The following is an 18005-nucleotide window of genomic DNA, read 5'->3' as shown; positions in this document are numbered from 1 at the left end:
TTCGGGGATGGAGGCTCTGGAGAGCCCTTTTCGGACCCCGAAGGCCACACCAACGACAAGCTAGGTCTTTGGCTTCCACACGCGGGGGAAAACGTGTCCCCTCCGTTGGAGACCGAATGCCCTCAGGTATGCGCAGCGCGTAATGAGGTAACTCAGCACTGGAGAACCGCTCTCTGAGAGGCCGCTGCTGAGGGGCCGCCGCACCAGAGGAGATACGGGAACCGGGAACAGCTTCCCTACCTGCCGGGCCTAGCGGGCCGGGGCGGGCCTTCCTCTTCTGCGCGGGGGGAGGCGGGGCGGGGCGGGGCGGGGCGGGGCGGTTCTTTACCAGCCCTCCCCGGGTCCCTCTACTGCGCATGGCACGTTGCGTACCTCCCTCCCAGCAACTGGCCTGGCGGCAACGCGGCCTTAAACCAAGGAGGCGGAGCTGAGATTGGGTCGGGACTGCTTGCTAGCTCCAGGACCAGGTACCGGGCTGGCGGGGCCGCCTGGTGCGCTCCAGGGATCGGTCCCTCCTTGCTCTGACGCCTATTCCATCTCCTCGGGGGCGGGCCTCTGGCAGAGCGGCCATCCTGAGCCCCCCCTCGCCCTCTACGGGCCTCTTTTCACCCGAATTCTTCTCGATTCCCGCAATGAGGGGCTGCAGCCCGAGAGCAGAATAGGCTTGGGCCTGGCCGGGAGACACTGGAGCAGAGTTGCCGGGCGGAAGAGGCGAGCGCCTGCTCCCTCTCCTCTTCGCCCCTCATTCTCAGGTGGGAAACCTGGGGCCCAGGTGGCAGTTTGTCCTGATCTAGCAAAGAGGAGGCATATCCTGGGCTGCCCTCTCCCCGCATCCCTCCACCTCATCCCCATCTCATCCCAGGCTGGATAGCCAGTGGGTCAAGCCCTCGTAAGGAGAGAGATCAGGTACTCGCTGAACCAGCCTAAACAGAGCTTCTGATTGTCTTGTTTTCCAAAATGTTTAAGTGCCCACAGTAGATAGGGGTGGAGATGGGGGGGGGGGTAGGGAAGTGAGCGAGAGAGAAGGGGTGTGGTTAAATAAAATTGTTCAAGTTTTCAGGAAATGGGGAACTAACTTCTCTGCCCAGCCTTCTGCTAAGATATCCTAGTATATTCTAACTTGACTTCTCCCAAAAGAGCAAAAGCCGTTCGAATTGATTCTTTTCTTATTGTAATATCTGTTGGGGTAGAACCGTATTCCAATATGTATTTGTGGCATTAAAACAGTTTTTCATTGATTGATGGATACTTTTCTTTAGAGACCCCCAAGACTGTTTCTTGTCCCTGAGAGTTGAAGAAACCACATCTTTCCTGATTTTCAAATCTTCTCAGGCCAGGAGCCTATTCAGCCATAAGTTAGTGCTGAACGGGTTAAATCTCTTGCCCCCCACCCTTTAACTAGGTTTCTTAGAGGTATTGTGGCTCAAATGCAGTGTTTATAGTTGTAATCGCAGACATGGAGGAAGTTTAGGAAACCAGTGACAAAAATAGGGAAAAAAGGAAAAATCAAAGTAAATGAATCTCCTTTCTATACCACTTGGCATCTGGTCAACCTCATTGTCAAATCAGGTGATGCTTTTTCAGTCATTATATCTTTGCACACACAGTCTTGACACTTCTCCCCAAGCTTCTCTATTATCACTCATGGTTTCTAGAGCGCAGGCTTTGGAACAGACCTAATCAGTCCTCCACCACTTGCCTGTGTAACTTTGTTTTTTTGTTTGTGTGTTTTTTATTTTTTGGCCCTACCACACAGCTTGTGGGATCTTAGTTCCCCAGCCAGGGATCGAACCTGCAGTGTAAGTGTGGAATCTTAACCACTGGACCACCAGGGAAGTCCCATGCCTGTGTAACTTTGGGCATTTAACCTCTCTGAGTCTTAATTTCCTGATCTGTAAAACGAGGATGTATAATACTTACTGTGAGCTGATCTCCGTGAAGCATTTAGCACAGATCCTGGCACATACTAAGTTCACATAAGTGTCTGCTTCTTTTATTATTTTTACCATTATTAATTTAACAGATACAGGAGTGCCAATATTAAGTGTTTTTCACAGCACCCCCTGGGAATGCAACAGTGAAAGAAATGCGTTCCCTGCCTTCACAGAGTCTCTATTCTAGTGGAGGAAACTGATAAATAGGCAGTTAAGAGAGTGGTAGGTATAAGGGTTGAATGCAGAGGCCAGACATCTAACATGGGTGGGGAGGGGCGGTCAGGGAGGACTTCCTGTAGCACAGGACACCCGAGATGAGTAGTGAAGGACAGGTAAAAGTTAACAGATTGGGAGAGTGTTAGTGGTCCACAAGGGGAAGCAGGATCGTTAAAGCTTTTCATTTGGGTTCCATTTCCTACCTGCCTTTCAAGCTGCATGTCCTAAATATGGACCTATCCCAAGGCTTACTTCCCAGCTTTCTGCTTTTCTCTCACCATTTTCTTCTTTAGTGAATTTTTGTCGCTCATATAGCTTTAGCTGCTAACCTCCAAGTCCACAGAGCCATCTCTAACCCCTCTTTTAAGCATCAGTCTTTTCAGTACTTCTCTAACTGAATGCTATTTCGACTTGGGATATATAACTGTTTTCTCAACCTCAGTATGACCTAAAAACTCAAACTCATCTTTCCACCAAAACTTCCATCTCTGAGCTTTCCCATTTTGTCTTTGACACGCTACTCTTTTCCCAGTTACTTGGGCACAAATAAAAAAAGTCGGAGTCATCAGAGGTGTTCACAGTTAGAATGGGTTCCCTGATTAGGTAGTGAGTCTCTGGCATGAGAAGTTTTCAAGCAGAGACTAGATAACCTTATATTCAGGAGTTTTTAAAAACGGTTCTTCCAAAGGGTGGGGGATAGGCTCGATGACTTATGGTGTCCTTACTAACTAAATTTCTTTATTTTTCCTTCTCCCTATCCATCTATTTCTTAATATTCCCTCCGCCACAGGCTCTTATCACCACAGATGTGGTCCAGTATAATTGTATTCTAACTGGCATCCCTTTCCTGGGTTATTTTCACCTCCCCTTCTCCCATCCCTTTGCAGATTAATATTCCTTAGAATGTTCCTTAGAACAAGGCTTCTCAAATGTCAATATGATGGTCCACAGATCAGCAACATTACCATCACATGGGAGCTTGTTAGAACTACCAGGCCCCACTTCAGACCTTCTGAATCAAAATCCGCATTTTAACAAGATCCTCAAGTGATTTACATGCACAATAAAGTTTGAGAGACACTACCGTAGACCGCTGTTTTGTGTTTGTCACCTTTCTGTTCAAAACCTACAGGGGCTTCCTACTGCCGCTGAATAAAATACGTGATCTAGCATGCACTTAAAGCCTGTTAATTGTTCTCATATGTGTGGAGTTCTGCTTCTGTAACCACCCTCACATTAATTGGAGAGTATATGCAAAGTGCTGAAATACTGCACGGCACATTTGGTCAGTCCTTCAGTATTACTGAGTGCCTACTCTGTGCTAGGCGCTATTCTAGAAACCAGGAGATACACCTGTGGATGTGTAAGCACTAAATAATCAGCAGCTAATACTATTTTATGCTTGGAATTCCCATTTTCTTTAAGTCCTGTTTGACATTCAAGCCCCATGTCTTCAATGAAACTATCCAGGTCCACCTAGCTAACTAATCTTTCCCTTTGCTGAACTTCATAAAGTGTTGCCCATTTCTACTTTTGCATTCCCCAGACCTGCTGAATTAAAATTTTTGGAGGTGGGAGTTTGGGCGGGCATCCATAGATTTTTCTAACAACACAAATGAATTTGAAACACATCCTGGTTTGGGAACCAGTGGTTCAGATCATTAGCAAAGCTGTTGAAGTGGCAGCCTAGATAGAACCAGTTCTTGGGTCTCCAATTGGGCAGTTATATTTGTTTATACAGTGTTTTGGAATTGACTTTATTTTCTATTTCCAGTATTTTTTCCAGAGCATAGATAATTCCTTTTGAGGATAAAAATCATCTCTTTATCTACATTAATATTCTCTTTTCTTTCTGTTGTAGACTACAGATGGATATGGATGTTGTTTTCTCTTAAATTTCTTTGGCATGATGCTTTGTGTTTAATGTTATTAGACAATGTGCCTTCTAATAATCTTTTTTTTCCAAATTCAATCTATATTTTTACTATTTCATGGCAAGATAAATGATTCTCAGCATGGTGGGGTGGGGCTTCTATAAGATCAGGGTTGGGGTGAGAATAAATGCAATTTGGTAAAAATCTATAGATGATTTTGAAAGCCCTCCTCACTCCCCTGGATTGAAAACCATTGCTTTGATTTCTCTGAAGCAGTTCTAAGGACTTTTAGATTCTGTGTACCACACTAAGTCCCCACCCCCATTGCTGTACCACTGCCACAACCCCTCACAACCCTACCCCCCCTTAAAAAAAGAAAGGAAATGTGGCAGGGTTTTTTCTAGATTCTTCAAAAGCGTTTCCGAGTATTTATTTTAGTCATTTTACTTTTTTTTTTTTTTTTGCGGTACGCGGGCCTCTCACTGCTGTGGCCTCTCCCGTTGCGGAGCACAGGCTCCGGACGCACAGGCACAGCGGCCATGGCTCACGGGCCCAGCCGCTCCGCGGCATGTGGGATCTTCCCGGACCGGGGCACGAACCCGTGTCCCCTGCATCGGCAGGCGGACTCTCAACCACTGCGTCACCAGGGAAGCCCCATTTTACTTTCAAAATCAACTTTATTCAGATGTAATTCACCTATATACAAAATACACTTTTTTTTGTTTTTTTGGTTTTTTTGGCGGCGCTGGGTCTTCGTTGTGGCGTGCAGGCTTCTCTAGTTGCAGCGCACAGGCTTTAGAGCATGCGGGCTCAGTAGTTGCAGTGTGCGGGCTTAGTTGCGCTATGTGGGATCTTAGTTCCCTGACCAGGGATCGACGGGCCCCCTGCATTGGGAGCGCAGAGTCTTAACCACTGGACCACCAAGGAAGTCTCAAATACGCCTGTATTAAGTGTACAGTTTGTTGAGTTTTGACAGATATACTCACATAACCACCATGAAATAAAGATACAGAACTTTTCCATCACCCTGAAAAGTTCTCATGTGTCTCTTTGAAGTTGGTCCCTCATCTCACTGCTGGTCCCAGGCAAGCAAGATCTGCTTTCTGGGACTTCCCTGGTGGCTCAGAGTTTAAGAAGCCACCTGCCAGTGCAGGGGACACAGGTTCAATACCTGGTCCAGGAAGATCCCACGTGCCACGGAGCAACTAAGCCCGTGTGCCACAACTACTGAGCCTGTGCTCTAGAACCCGCGGGCCACAACTACTGAGCCTGTGTGCCACAACTACTGAAGGCTGCGTGCCTAGAGCCTGTGCTCTGCAACAAGAGAAGCCACCGCAATGAGAAGCCTGTGCACCGCAGTGAAGAGTAGCCCTGCCACAGCTAGAGAAAGCCTGTGCGCAGCAATGAAGACCCAATGCAGCCAAAATTAATAAATAAAATAAATAACTTTATAAAAAAAAAGATCTGCTTTCTGTTGTATTTTTGTAGAATTTCATGTAAATGGAAACAGTATGCAGATCGGTGTCTGACTTCTTTCACTTAACATGAAATTGTTGCCTATATCAGTAGTTTGTTCCTTTTTATTGCTGAGTAGTATTACATTGGTGTATGTACCACATTTTTAAAATCCATTTACCAGTTGGTAGATGTTTGGATTGTTTCCAGTTTGGGGCTCTTGTGAATAATGCTTTTACGAGCATTCATGTACAAGTTTATGAGAAAATATGTTTTCATTTCTCTTGAGTAGATTACCTAGGAGCAGAATTATTGGGTCGTAAGAAGCTGCTAAACCATTTTCCAGCGTGGCCATATGTGTTTGCATTCCCACCAGCAACGTATGAGAGTTCCAGTTGGTTGATATCAACACTTGGTATTGTCAGTCTTTATGTTTAGCCATTTTGGTGGGTGCTTAGTGGTATCTCATTGTTGGTTTGTGTACATTTCCCTGATGACAAGTGATGTTAAACATCATTTCATGTGCTTAGTGGCCACTCATATATCTTCTGTTTAGATATGTTGCCCATTGTTTAAGCTGAGTTGTCTTATTATTGCATATAGAAATTCTTTATATATTCTGTATATAAAGTCCTTTGTAGACACACACACACACACACATATACATGCACACACAATATGTTTTCTCACAATCTTTTCATTTTCTTAGTGGTGTCTTTCAAAGGCAGACATTTTTAATTTTGATAAAGATCAATTTATCATATTTTTGTTTTATATTTCATGCTCTTGATGTTCTTTTTTTGAATCTCTACTTATCCCAAGATCATGAAGATTTTCTCCTGTTTTCTTTGGTAGTTTTAACTTTCTCTTTAGTTCTATGATCCACTTCAAGTTAATTTTTGTGTACGATGTAAGGTAAGGGTCAATGTTCATTTTTTCTAAATAGATATCAAGTTGTATCCAGACTATCTTTCCCCATGAAATTACTTTGGCCATTCTTTTGAAAATTAATTGTCCATATATGCATGGGTCTATTTCTGGATTCTCTGTTCTGTTCCACTGATCCATTTGTCTATCCTTAGACCAAAGTACACTGTCTTGATTACTATAGCAATAAAGTAAGTCTGGAAATCAGGTAATGTAAGTCATAACTTTCTTTTTCAAAACTGTTTTGGCTATTTTAGGTCTCTTGTATTTCCACGTAAACCTTAGACTTAGCTTATCAATTTCTTTAAAAAGTCTGCTGGAATTTTGATTAGCATTGCACTGAATCTGTAGATCAATTTGGAGAGAATTAACATCTTAATGATATAGAGTCTTCCAATCTATGAACATGGTGCACACCTCTTATCTAGATCATCTTTAATCCCTCTTAGCAGTGTTTTATAATTTTAAACGTACAGGTCTTATCCATAATTTATTAAAATATTCCTAATTATTTTATGGTTTTGTAGGTATTATTGATGGTATTGTTTTTTAAATTTCATTTTCTACTTGGTCGTTGCTAGTATATAGAAATACAATTGCATTTTATAATTGACCTTCTTTCTAAATTCATTTTAAGTAGAATGATTTTTTTATAGAATACTTAGAGTTTTCTATGTATACAATCATGTCTACATAGAAAATCATAATGAATTTTACATCTTTTCCAATCTATATGCCTTTTATTTCTTCTTGCCTTTTTGCATTGGCCAAGACCACTAGTACAATGATGAATAGCAGTGATAAGAACATTCTTGCTTTCCTTCTGTCCTTAGAAGAAACTCATTCATTCTTTTTACTGTTAATAGATGTTAGCTATAAATTTTTTTTTAATTTTTGAATTTAATTTTATTTTTTTATACACCAGGTTCTTATTAGTCATCAATTTTATACACATCAGTGTATACATGTCAATCCCAATCGCCCAATTCAGCACGCCACCATCCCCACCCCCCCAAAATTTTTTATACATATCTTTTAGCAAGTTGACTTGGTAAATTCTATTTCTATTCTATTCCTAGTTGACTATTCCTAATTGACTAAGAGTTTTTTTTTTAAACTTGTGGGTTAGTGTTGAATTTTGTTAGATGCTTTTTCTTCATCTATTGAAATGATTGTATTTTTACTTGCTTACTCAGTTTATAAGGTAAAATGACATTGATTCATTTTTTAAAATTCCTTAAAATTGGTTGTTCTTTATTTGCAAACAACTTCAAACAAAGACAGTTTTGTGTACATTGATTCATTTTTAAATGTTAAACCAATCTGTTATTCCTGAAGTAAACCCCACTCGGTCATGATGTATTATGCTTTTAGCCTTTCTAGATATAAATTCTTAACTATAAATAGCAAACATAAAATAAGATCAGGATGATATGAAAAAAGATACATTTGAGAAATGGCAAAAGCTCGTGGAAATGGGTAACAAAAATGTGAAACTTAGTAGAAAGGTTGGAAAATAAAGTTTGAAGAAGTCTCCTAGAAAGCAGAGAGTTGTAAAATATGAGTGAAATAAATACAAAATTGGGGGCTAACTCTAGAAGTACACCTTTAACTATTAGAGTTTCTGTTCCTATTTCTTGTCAAAGAAATGATATTCCCCAGAATTGGAAGCCCCAAATCTCCACACTATAAAGGCTGACTAAGTGCAACTGACTAAGCAGCTAGTCCAGATTGCAGCAGGATGGAGGACCTCTGGAAGGCCGTGTCCAGGGGAAAATTGGAATGGATGAGTTTGAGTGTATGGAAAAACACACTGATGAGACTAATAGCAGAAATGTTGAAGTATTTGGAAAAGTTAATAGCTGCATGGAAAAACAAGCAAGTGAAAAAATGAGGCAATTATTAACTCTAGAGAGGAAAAATGAGTGTATGGGAAAGAAGACGTGGTCATCTCTGTTTGCCTCAGCGAAGAACCGTGTTTGCATAGTCCTAGTAATGTAAATTTGGACTATAGTTTTAACCAAAATTTATGTCAGAACTATGTTGGGAGAATGAAGGCAGGAATGTAGGGTGCAGGAAGTTGATGTAGGAGAGCTTAGTCTTCACCTACCATGGTAGGAAGTTAGTAGATAAATGTCTAAAATGGATAAGTCATGACATATAAACAGCATTTAAGAATGATGATAAAAAGGAGGATAAACAGACAAAAGAATTGAAGGTAATTGCTTCTCAGAGGGGTCAGTGGAGGGTTGGGTCTTGAGAAATTTAAAAATTAATTTAAACAAAAAAACCCTGTAAAAAACTTCTCTTACAGATATTGCAGTATTTCAGAATGTATTGGCCAAAGTACATCCAGGTTTATTGTCACTGAAAGTTTCTCTAAACAAATCTTTAGAATCTAGGAATTTGTAGGTCTAGTACAGTGCTTTGAATGGTGGACTCATAGTAAGTTTTTGTTAATCAACAAATATTTCTATAAAAGCAGATTTGACTAACAACCTGTGTCTATTTTCCTTTTAGGTTTAAATTTTTGAAATTGAAGTAGGTCTACACGTTAGGAACTCATGTCTTTCCTTGTAAGTAAACCAGAGCGAATTAGGGTGAGTGCTTCTCTTCTTCTGGCTTTACTATTTTTTATTTTCTGAAAAGCAGTGTGTTTGGCAGATATTGTAGGAGGTTTTTTTGGGGGTTTTTTTATGCAATGTTCAGAATCATACAGAAGTGAGGGATGTAGAAAGTAAAGCAGGTATTGCAGCCTCCACTCCTAAGAAAAGAACTTGCAGGGACTTCCCTGGTGGCACATTGGTTAAGAATCCACCTGCGAATGCAGGGGACACGGGTTTGAGCCCTGGTCCGGGAAGATCCCATGTGCCGCGGAGCAACTAAGCCTGTGAGCCACAACTACAGAGCCTGTGTGCCACAACTACTGAAGCCCGCGCACCTACAGCCTGTGATCCACAACATGAGAAGCCACCACAATGAGAAGCCCGTGCACTGCAACGAAGAGTAGCCCCCGCTCGCCACAACTAGAGAAAGCCTATGTGCAGCGGTGAAGACCCAAGGCAGCCAAAAATAAACAATAAATACATTTTTTTGAAAAAGAAACGAATTTGCAGGCAGAGGCTGATCAGAGACATAGAATATACCCACCAGCTTGTCTGATAGAGAAGAAACAAGGTAGCTTATTTTATGATTATCAGTCATTCAACATTAAATGAGTTGCTGGCCCTTTTCAGTGTAGATGTGTACCCACTAATGATCTGCCTGTTTCCTATGCGTTTTCAGTGAGTTTGTGTGTTTTAAAAATCAGCATCAGACTTCCCTGGTGGCTCAGTGCTGGGGAGTCCGCCTGCCAGTGCAGGGAACACGGGTTCGAGCCCTGGTCCAGGAAGATCCCACATGCCGCAGAGCAGCTAAGCCTGTGTGCCACAACTACTGAGCCTGTGCTCTGGAGCCCGTGAGCCACAACTACTGAGCCCGCATGCCACAACTACTGAGCCTGTGCTCTAGAGCCCGTGAGCCACAACTACTGAGCCCGTGTGCCACAACTACTGAGGCCCGTGTGCCTAGAGCCTGTGCTCTGCAACAGGAGAAGCCACCGCAATGAGAAGCCCACGCACCACAACAAAGAGTAGCCCCCGTTCACTGCAACTAGAGAAAGCCCACGCGCAGCAACAAGGACCCAATGCAGCCGAAAATAAATAAATAAATAAATTTTTAAAAAATCAGCATAGATTGTAATCATTGGAACACTTTTTTGAACCCGGGCCCTTGGCAGTGAAGGCACGGAGTCCTAACCACTGGACCACCAGGGAACTCCCATCATAGGTTTTAACTGAAGGCTTTTTGAAAAATTTTATTACACCTGAGAACTTCACTAGCTAAAATGACCTCAAGAACAAATACTGGATTTAGCTTCTTTACAAGCTTCCTAAATGGTTTCCTAAAAGACTGTCTTGTTTATTATCAAGTACTTAATTTCTAACTGCTGTAGTTATTATTTTAAAATTCTGTAACACTGTATGTGTACTGTGAGACATTGTGACTATACCACTTTTTTTTTTTCTTTTTTTTCTCTTTTGGCTGCACGGCTTGTGGGATCTCAGTTCCCCAACCAGGGACTGAACCCGGGCCACAGCAGTGAAAGCCTGGAATCCTAATCACTAAGCCACCAGGGAACTCCCTTAATATACCACTTTCTTTAAATATTAAGGTGTAAATTATATTTTGTGTTCCAGTGAATATAAATTTTTATATCAATTTTTTTAAATTTATGGTGTTCTTTTTTTAATTTGGAAAAAATTGATACAGAGAATGATGTTATAGTTTCAATTCATAGTCCATATTATGCAACTTATTTCTGAATGTTCCTAAATCTTCCTTTTTCTTATGTTTATGCGGTAAGAATAATTTATATTGGAAAGAGTAAACCTCGCTATTAATTAAGAGAAACAAAACAGAATCCCTCCTTAGCCTGAACTCTACCCAGTGGAAAGACTACCCCTAAGCCAAGCTTTAATACCAGCCCTTGAGTGAAATATAACCTTGATCCCATTGCTTTTATGTATGAGCTTCTTTTCTGTTTCAACCTAACCTGATTCAGGTGAAACCAGACCGCTGATCAGTATGATGGAAATCCAACGCTTGTTTGAAATAGTCTAGTAAAGTGAACCATAGATTAGTCATGCTAGTTTGGTCCTTGTAAACTTGGTAGAAAATGTAAACGTTGGTGATGTCTTTAGAAATCCTAGTGGATGAAAGAATATGCAGTTTGCAATTTCCTTTTACAAACTAACAGAGGCTTGTGAAAAACTGTTTCATCCCTATTTTCTGTGTGTGAATTCCAGCATTTTTCAAATTGGCATTAATGATCCAAAGCATCTGTAATAGACAGCCATGGAATGAATAAGATGGAACCAAAAGGCAGTTTTATATATAGGAAGGACAAAAGCATTCTTCATTATTAGGGCCAGTACTACTTATTTCTCATCTGTCTGATTTAAGAATTGTTCATCAAATTAGGCAAAGAAGAATAGAGAAAGGAATTAATCTATTGTTTTCAGTTGATTTAAATCCAAGATTCTTTTCAAAACTTTTCCATAGAAATGTAGCTTAACTGTACTGCATGATTCGCTTTTTGTAGTTGTCTTTTTGTCTGTCTATCTAATGGCTGATAGCTAATTTTTTGTGGCTTGGAAGAAATACTAATTCTCTTTGGGGTTTTCCTCTTTAGCGGTGGGTCTCGGAAAAGTTCATTGTTGAGGGCTTAAGAGATTTGGAACTATTTGGAGGTAAGTACAGTATGGCATTTAGCCATCACTTCAGGATAAATATCGCTGCCTTTTGTTGATTAAATCAATTTATAGAAATTAGCAATTTAAGGGCAAGTTGTTATATTTGTTTGGCTACAGCTGTTATATTTACTTGGCTCCTTTTTGAATCCATGCTTTCCCCAAAATTTGAGGACTAATCTGGCATTTGTCCTTGGCCTGTCTTGATTGTTAGAAAGCCAGTATTTACTTAAAAGCACACGTGTTTCTTCTAAGTATTTGTCTATGAAATACATATTCTTAAAGGAAAAAAAGTAGGTGTTTAAAAGTCTCTAGCCTTGAAGATTTAAAAAATAAAATTATAGTCAGGACCAAGGTAGCAGTGATATAAAAGTTATGGTTTTTCTGATCAATCTAGTTGACTCATCTTTCCATGAGACTTAGAGACTAGAGAAAAAAAAATCTGTCAGGACAAAAATACTAACTTCCTATTGTAAAATCTAAATGTTGATTCAGAAGTAAAGTAGGTTTGCAATTTTGAGGTTTAACAAATCCTGGCACTCGCCTTTGGCTATTTTCCAATCGAGCTGTTTTGGGAACTGTGATCTTGACTTAAGGCAAGGAAAATTCTTTTTCTATAAAAATAATAGTAGTAAAGCCCCTTTCTTTTTATCTGTATACCATGATACTCTCTTCAGCTCCTATAGCTAAAGAAATGGGTTATCAGATAGAGTATGTTGATTAACTGATCCAAACTACCTCGAGAGGCTTGAGTAATTGAAAACTCAAACTTGTTAGTTACTAGGTGGCACCTATTAATTTATTTTCCCTACGGCCACTCAAAGAACTTCTGGAGTTGAATTATTCATAAACTTTGTCAAAGAGTTTTATAGAAGACAAATAAGAGTTTAGAAAAATGGTGAGTTATTTTTGTTTTGGTTATAAAGAATAAAAAATAATCTGCACAGTAAAGGAAAGGCTAATGGAACAAAAATACTATGTTCTGGTGCTATTCTCATTTTTTTCCCCATCATTAATGGCAATACAGTGGTTTAAAAGAAAACATTGGCATTGATGGAAATTGAGTCGGAAGTCCAGTTTACATTAATTAGCTAAAAATATTCCAGTTACGTGAATTAGGTTAATGGATTTTTGGTTTCAGTGTCTTGAGTGTAGGATCTCTGGATGTCTTTTGATAATTCCCTAGTCTCTGATCTGAGGAGGATGAAGAGATTGTTCTGTATATTGTTTACAGCTTAATGAAGTGTATGTTACCAAGGTGATACAGCTTGGAATTTACCTCCTGCTCTAAGAAGCCTTGGTTTGATTTCCTTTTACCTATTCACCTGGCTTCTTATCTTTGACTGGTAAGAAGGCCCTCTTAAGCAACCGCTCCTGCCATTTGTATACCAGAAAACTGATGTCCACGGCACACACACAAAAATCTTATTTTGATAAATTGAGGCTAATTTACTCAGCACCCAGTATCTGGCAATATAATTTAAGATATTTGGAGATGTGTAATCATTCCAGTACTTTACAGTTAAAATCTTTACTTTGATCACTTTTCAGACTAGAGAAAATAAAAAGCACAGATACAGAATTTGTCTTCTTTTGGAGCAGAAAGTCATTTAAGTCGTCCTTTCCTTTATCCATATTCATCAGGAGTAGCAGAGGGCCAAAAAGCCCTTGCTTTATTCTCATTTAGACTAGAATGTATCTGACCGGAGAATCAAATTGGGTAATGGTCCCACAAACACATGTTACTGTATTAAAACTTTATTGTCTTTTTTTTTTTGGCAAACCTGTTTTCTAGTCCCTGCACTCTCTGGGAAATAGCCAACCATGTATATAATTTTATAACGAATTTTTTGTTCACAGTGTAAGATTCTGAAACTAGCCTATTGAAAGTAACATTGTGTGCTGATGGAAAGTAATTGTATGACCAGAAGTATAGCAGTTGTGTTGTACTCAGTAAACAATACCCGTAGAATAAGAGCCTTGCCAAGTTTTGAAGAGCCATAGATTCATGTTTAAAACTCCATTTATCTGCAGCATTTTTACTGTGTACCTCTGGGTGTGTGTGTGTGTGTGTGTGTGTGTGTGTGTGTGTGTGTGTGTGTGTGTGTTTATATGTAGCACTACAGGCACTTTTTGCTGTAATGATTCTTAAGTGGTTTCCATTAATAAATGTAGTCCTAAGTGCAGTAATTGCTGTTCTGAATGTGGGTGTGTCTTCTTCCAAAACCCAAAATGCCAACACTCAATCTCTCCACTCCAGAGCAGCCTCCGGGTGACACTCGGAGAAAAGTAAGTGATTTTCCAGGCTCTAGTACTGCGGCTTGTTGCATGGAGGTGACTTGTGGAATGTTGTATGTTTTTTTGGTTGGCTTATCATTTTATGTTTCTGCTCATCTGTCATTGAGTTTTATATGTGGTATAATTATTCTACTTGTGGGGACTTAGGTTTCACCCTAGAGAGATTCTGATGTGTACTTTGAAAACTGAAAAACTCTCCGGCACTTTTTCTCTCTCCTCTCCTTCGTAGCCCTACCAGTCACCTGCCACCCCCTCCAAAAACTAAAAGGGACAATTTCAACACTCTAACATGTGCTTATCTTTCAGTGGCTAGTAGTACTAAGTTTCCCATCTTTAGTCTATTAATAATAGATTTCAGTCCACAGAGATAATATAGATCTCTGTCTAGATTGTAAGGCAGGACGTCAAATCTAGTTTAAAAACAAAACCCCATGTTTTAAAGTACAAAACAGAAAATGTATTTTTTTTTTGGCAGAAGTTTCAAGACTCCTGCCCTGCTTCTTACTCTTCTAGTTTATTTTCCCGGTGGAAATAACAGCAGCGTACCAAGCTGCTTTTTTAAAAAAATTAATTTATTTGTTTATTTATTTACTTATTTTTGGCTGCCTTGGGTCTTCGTTGCTGCACGCTCTAGTTGGGGCAAGCAGTGGCTTCTCTTGTTGCGGAGCATGGGTCTAGGGCGCGTGGGCTTCAGTAGTTGTGGCATGCGGGCTCAGTAGCTGTGGCTTGCAAGCTCTAGAGCTCATGCTCAGTAGTTGTGGTGCACGGGCTTCGTTGCTCCACGGCATGTGGGATCTTCCTGGATGAGGGCTCGAACCTGTGTCCCCTGCATTGACAGGCGGATTCTTAACCACTACGCCCCACCAGGGAAGTCCCCAAGCTGCTTTTGATACTGTGAATCAGTGTCTTATACTGAGAGGATAAGAGCCCTTTTCTCCATAGACTTCTTCCTCTTTTCAGATAGCAGACCTTTGTGCCTTTTGCAGGCAGCCCCAAGGTGAGTGAAGGGTAATGCTGCTGACTAGGAATTTCTTTCTGAGTAAAGCTTGGCTGTGCTTTACTAGCCAAGAGCACTTCACTATCAGATCCCAGTATTTTCCAGTCAGGAGACCAAAAACATGCCCTATAGGATCAGTTGGGTATTTTTCCAGAGTACAGTGCCAATTATATATAGTTCTTATATTTTCACAGCTGCTGATGTTGCACCAAAAGTTATCCTGTGTGAAACCTTTGGGAGGTTGACCGTACTTATTCGTTGGACATTTCATAAATATTGTGTTTGTGTGCTTTATTGTATTTTGTTTTAAGCTCTTTAAACAAAGTTATCATTTTATGGTCATTTCTGGATAGCCGTAGCTTATGTATTTTTCAAATGCTTCAAAATGAACAAAGTGCTTTTCATGGTGGGGGAAACTAAGAAAAGACTTTGATAGAATTAGTTTCTTTCTCTAGGCAATTTGAGATTATACATTATACTAATAAAACTGTACCATGCTATGTTTAAAGAGAATGGGCTAAATATCTCCTTTTCATCTGAATTTTGACCTTTTCTAAATCTGAAGCAGTATAATGGACTAACCTGCCTTTCTTGTGGTAAAACCAGACCAAATCTCTTCCTTTCAAAATATTGCCTTTGTTTGTTTGTTTTCCTAAAGAAAGGTCGCCTTCTGTCTGAGTTCAGACTATAGAACATCCACAAAGTAGAAAGCATCCATTTTAGGGTCATTTCCAGGGAGTTGGGGACAGAATGGTAGAGGGGTCACAGCAACCACCAGACTAGTTCACTTCATGCGATTCTGGCTTGCGCAATGAACTCATATTCCCAATTACCTAGAGAATTTCATTTTCTAAACCTAACACTTTGAAATAGTTTTCCATAGTCAACAAAGACAGTAGAAATATTGTCAGGTTACAAACTAATCATATCAGTAGTTTAATGAATCATTTCTCACCGGAGCTCAACAAAAGTGTGGCTTTAGTGTGTAGCCTGGTAGGTAGTATGTCTTAACGTGCGCTCCTGGCAAGGAAAAGGGAGATAGGCAATTTTAAGAAAAAAGTATCCTATATGTAGTTTATCCAAAGGGAGTTATTTAAAGTGCATATAAAAGAATTTTTTTAAATCTCAGGTCTCAGCTGTCCCTCATAGTCCTTTTTTTTCCACATTAGAGAAACAAGGAGTTTGCCTAGAGATCAGAGGAGAGACCTTCAAATACAGAGTCGTTTTAGGTTTGTTCTCATTGGGGCCATGTTGTTACCTGCTAAAAAATGTAGTACTTTCTCACATGCAGGTGTCGGATTCTGATCTGTGAAGTTCCCCTGGTAACAGGGGAGCTAGGGAATGTGTTGTAGGAGGGCTGGCAGTTGCAGTATAAGTCAGCATGTTGAACTGTCTCCAGTGGAACCGACTGGTACCTTGTCTCTCCTCTTCAGCCCATGCGAATAACAAGGTCATGGGCAGAAAACCTCCTGAGTTCAAACGTTGCTTAAATGGTTACTTTTTAAGTAGATGCCAGCACTGTTGTACGCACTGGGGAATACATCAGTGAAGAAGACAGACGGGCCCTGCCCCGACAGAGCTTGCCTTCTAGTAGAGAAGACGGGCGATAGACAAAATAAACTGCAGTGATCACTATGAAGAAAATCACAGTGATCACAGCGAAGAAGATAAAAGCAAGATGACATAATAAAGCGACTGGGAGCTACTTTACTTGGCGGGACAGAGTCTTCAATGAATAGGTGACATTTAAGTTGAGACCTCAATGACGCGGAGGAGCAGCGATGAGAAAATGGTGGGGCAGGAGTGTTCCGAACACAGGGGCAGCTGGTGCGGGTCTGCTAAGACTGCTGGTTCGTGGGGGGCAGGTGCAGTGAGTAAAGGCAGCCTGTGTGGGGTGAAGTCGTGGAAGTCGGCAGCGGCCGGATCGTGTGGACCCTCACAGGCCAGAGTAGGGGGCGTTGGGTCTGAAAGCAACCCCCTGAGTTTTGTGTTAACGGGTGACACTGATTTTATTGAGGGCAGGTTGATACCTGAGAAAGCAGCAAAGCAGAGCAAGCGTATGTGCAGCAGGTTAGAGGTACAAGGTTAAGATAGGACTCTCCAAAGTTAGCTTAGCCGGCAGCGAAATTCTCAACAGCTGCGGAGTCGCCATTTCGGAGCTCTTGGTTTGGGCTTTTTGCTCAAATTGTTATCGAGTCCAAGTTTGCTCTGCTTGCCGCACAACAGGTCAATAAATCGGGAGACGAGGCGTTGAGGCAAGGGATATGACTTTATTCGGAAAGCCGGCAGACCGAAAAGATGGCAGACTAGCGTCTCCAAAAAAGCCATCTTATCGGAGTTCGGATGCCAGTTTCTTTTATAGAACAGAGCGGGGAGGAGATGAGGAAGTAAAGTAGAAAGGCCATAAGTTTTGCAAATATGCCCTGGAATGGCCAGCCTCGGGGAGGGGATGTGTTCATTTCTTCTTTCTTGCAGCCATCCACAGGTGGACAGCGTCAGGATGCTTCCCTGAACAAAGGCACTTTGGTTTAACATTCAGGCAGAGGGGCAGGGTTCCCTGAGGCAGGCCATTGTGTATAGACAGTATCCTTTAGTGAACAAAAGCAATGGAAGCAAAGGTTAAAGTAAAAGAAACAGATCCAACATGTAGTCAGATTTGGCTCTTCCCTGTTACAAAATCTGTACTCCATTTTGTTCCCTGATTGTCTGTATCCCTCTCACCTGTGTGAGGCACTGGCGTGGGGTGGTACCAGTGTCTTGTTTTGAAGACAAGATAGTTTCAAGAAGCTACAGTGGCTATTAAGTCATCCTAGAATCTGTTTTCAGAGCATTTGGAAACACAGAAACCTGTAAAAAACAAAATCAAACCAACTTTATTGATCAAGCCCTATTTAGGAGTCTCTGTTTTCTCCATTTTCTCTGTTCCATCTTCTTTGCTGAACAGGAGAGTGACCAAAAAGTAGATAGCAGGGGCTTCCCTGGTGGCGCAGTGGTTGAGAGTCTGCCTGCCGAT

At 40.9% G+C, this 18005-nt stretch overlaps 1 protein-coding gene across 13 annotated transcripts in view; it reads left to right on the top strand.

Moving 5' to 3' along the window:
• Positions 1-358: 358 nt before the first annotated feature.
• STRADA (STE20 related adaptor alpha) overlaps positions 359-18005 on the top strand; it is a 30094-nt gene continuing 12447 nt past the window's right edge. The window contains exons 1-5 of one of the 13 annotated variants that reach the window (XM_028498847.2): positions 372-752; positions 5772-5894; positions 8927-8982; positions 11640-11697; positions 13958-13986. In XM_028498847.2, the coding sequence (XP_028354648.1) occupies positions 8971-8982; positions 11640-11697; positions 13958-13986 (99 nt within the window). In that variant the 5' untranslated portion in view covers positions 372-752; positions 5772-5894; positions 8927-8970. Of the gene's footprint in view, positions 753-5771; positions 5895-8926; positions 9007-11639; positions 11698-13957; positions 13987-14955; positions 14993-18005 lie in introns of those variants that run through there. The other 12 variants (XM_028498843.2, XM_028498845.2, XM_028498846.2 and 9 more) reach the window with 12 other exon arrangements.

Source organism: Physeter macrocephalus, chromosome 14 (genome assembly GCF_002837175.3).
Source record: "Physeter macrocephalus isolate SW-GA chromosome 14, ASM283717v5, whole genome shotgun sequence".
NCBI classification, from domain to species: domain Eukaryota; kingdom Metazoa; phylum Chordata; class Mammalia; order Artiodactyla; family Physeteridae; genus Physeter; species Physeter macrocephalus.
The sequence above is the reverse complement of the archived record's forward strand: the minus strand, read 5'-3'. Positions and strand labels throughout refer to the sequence as shown.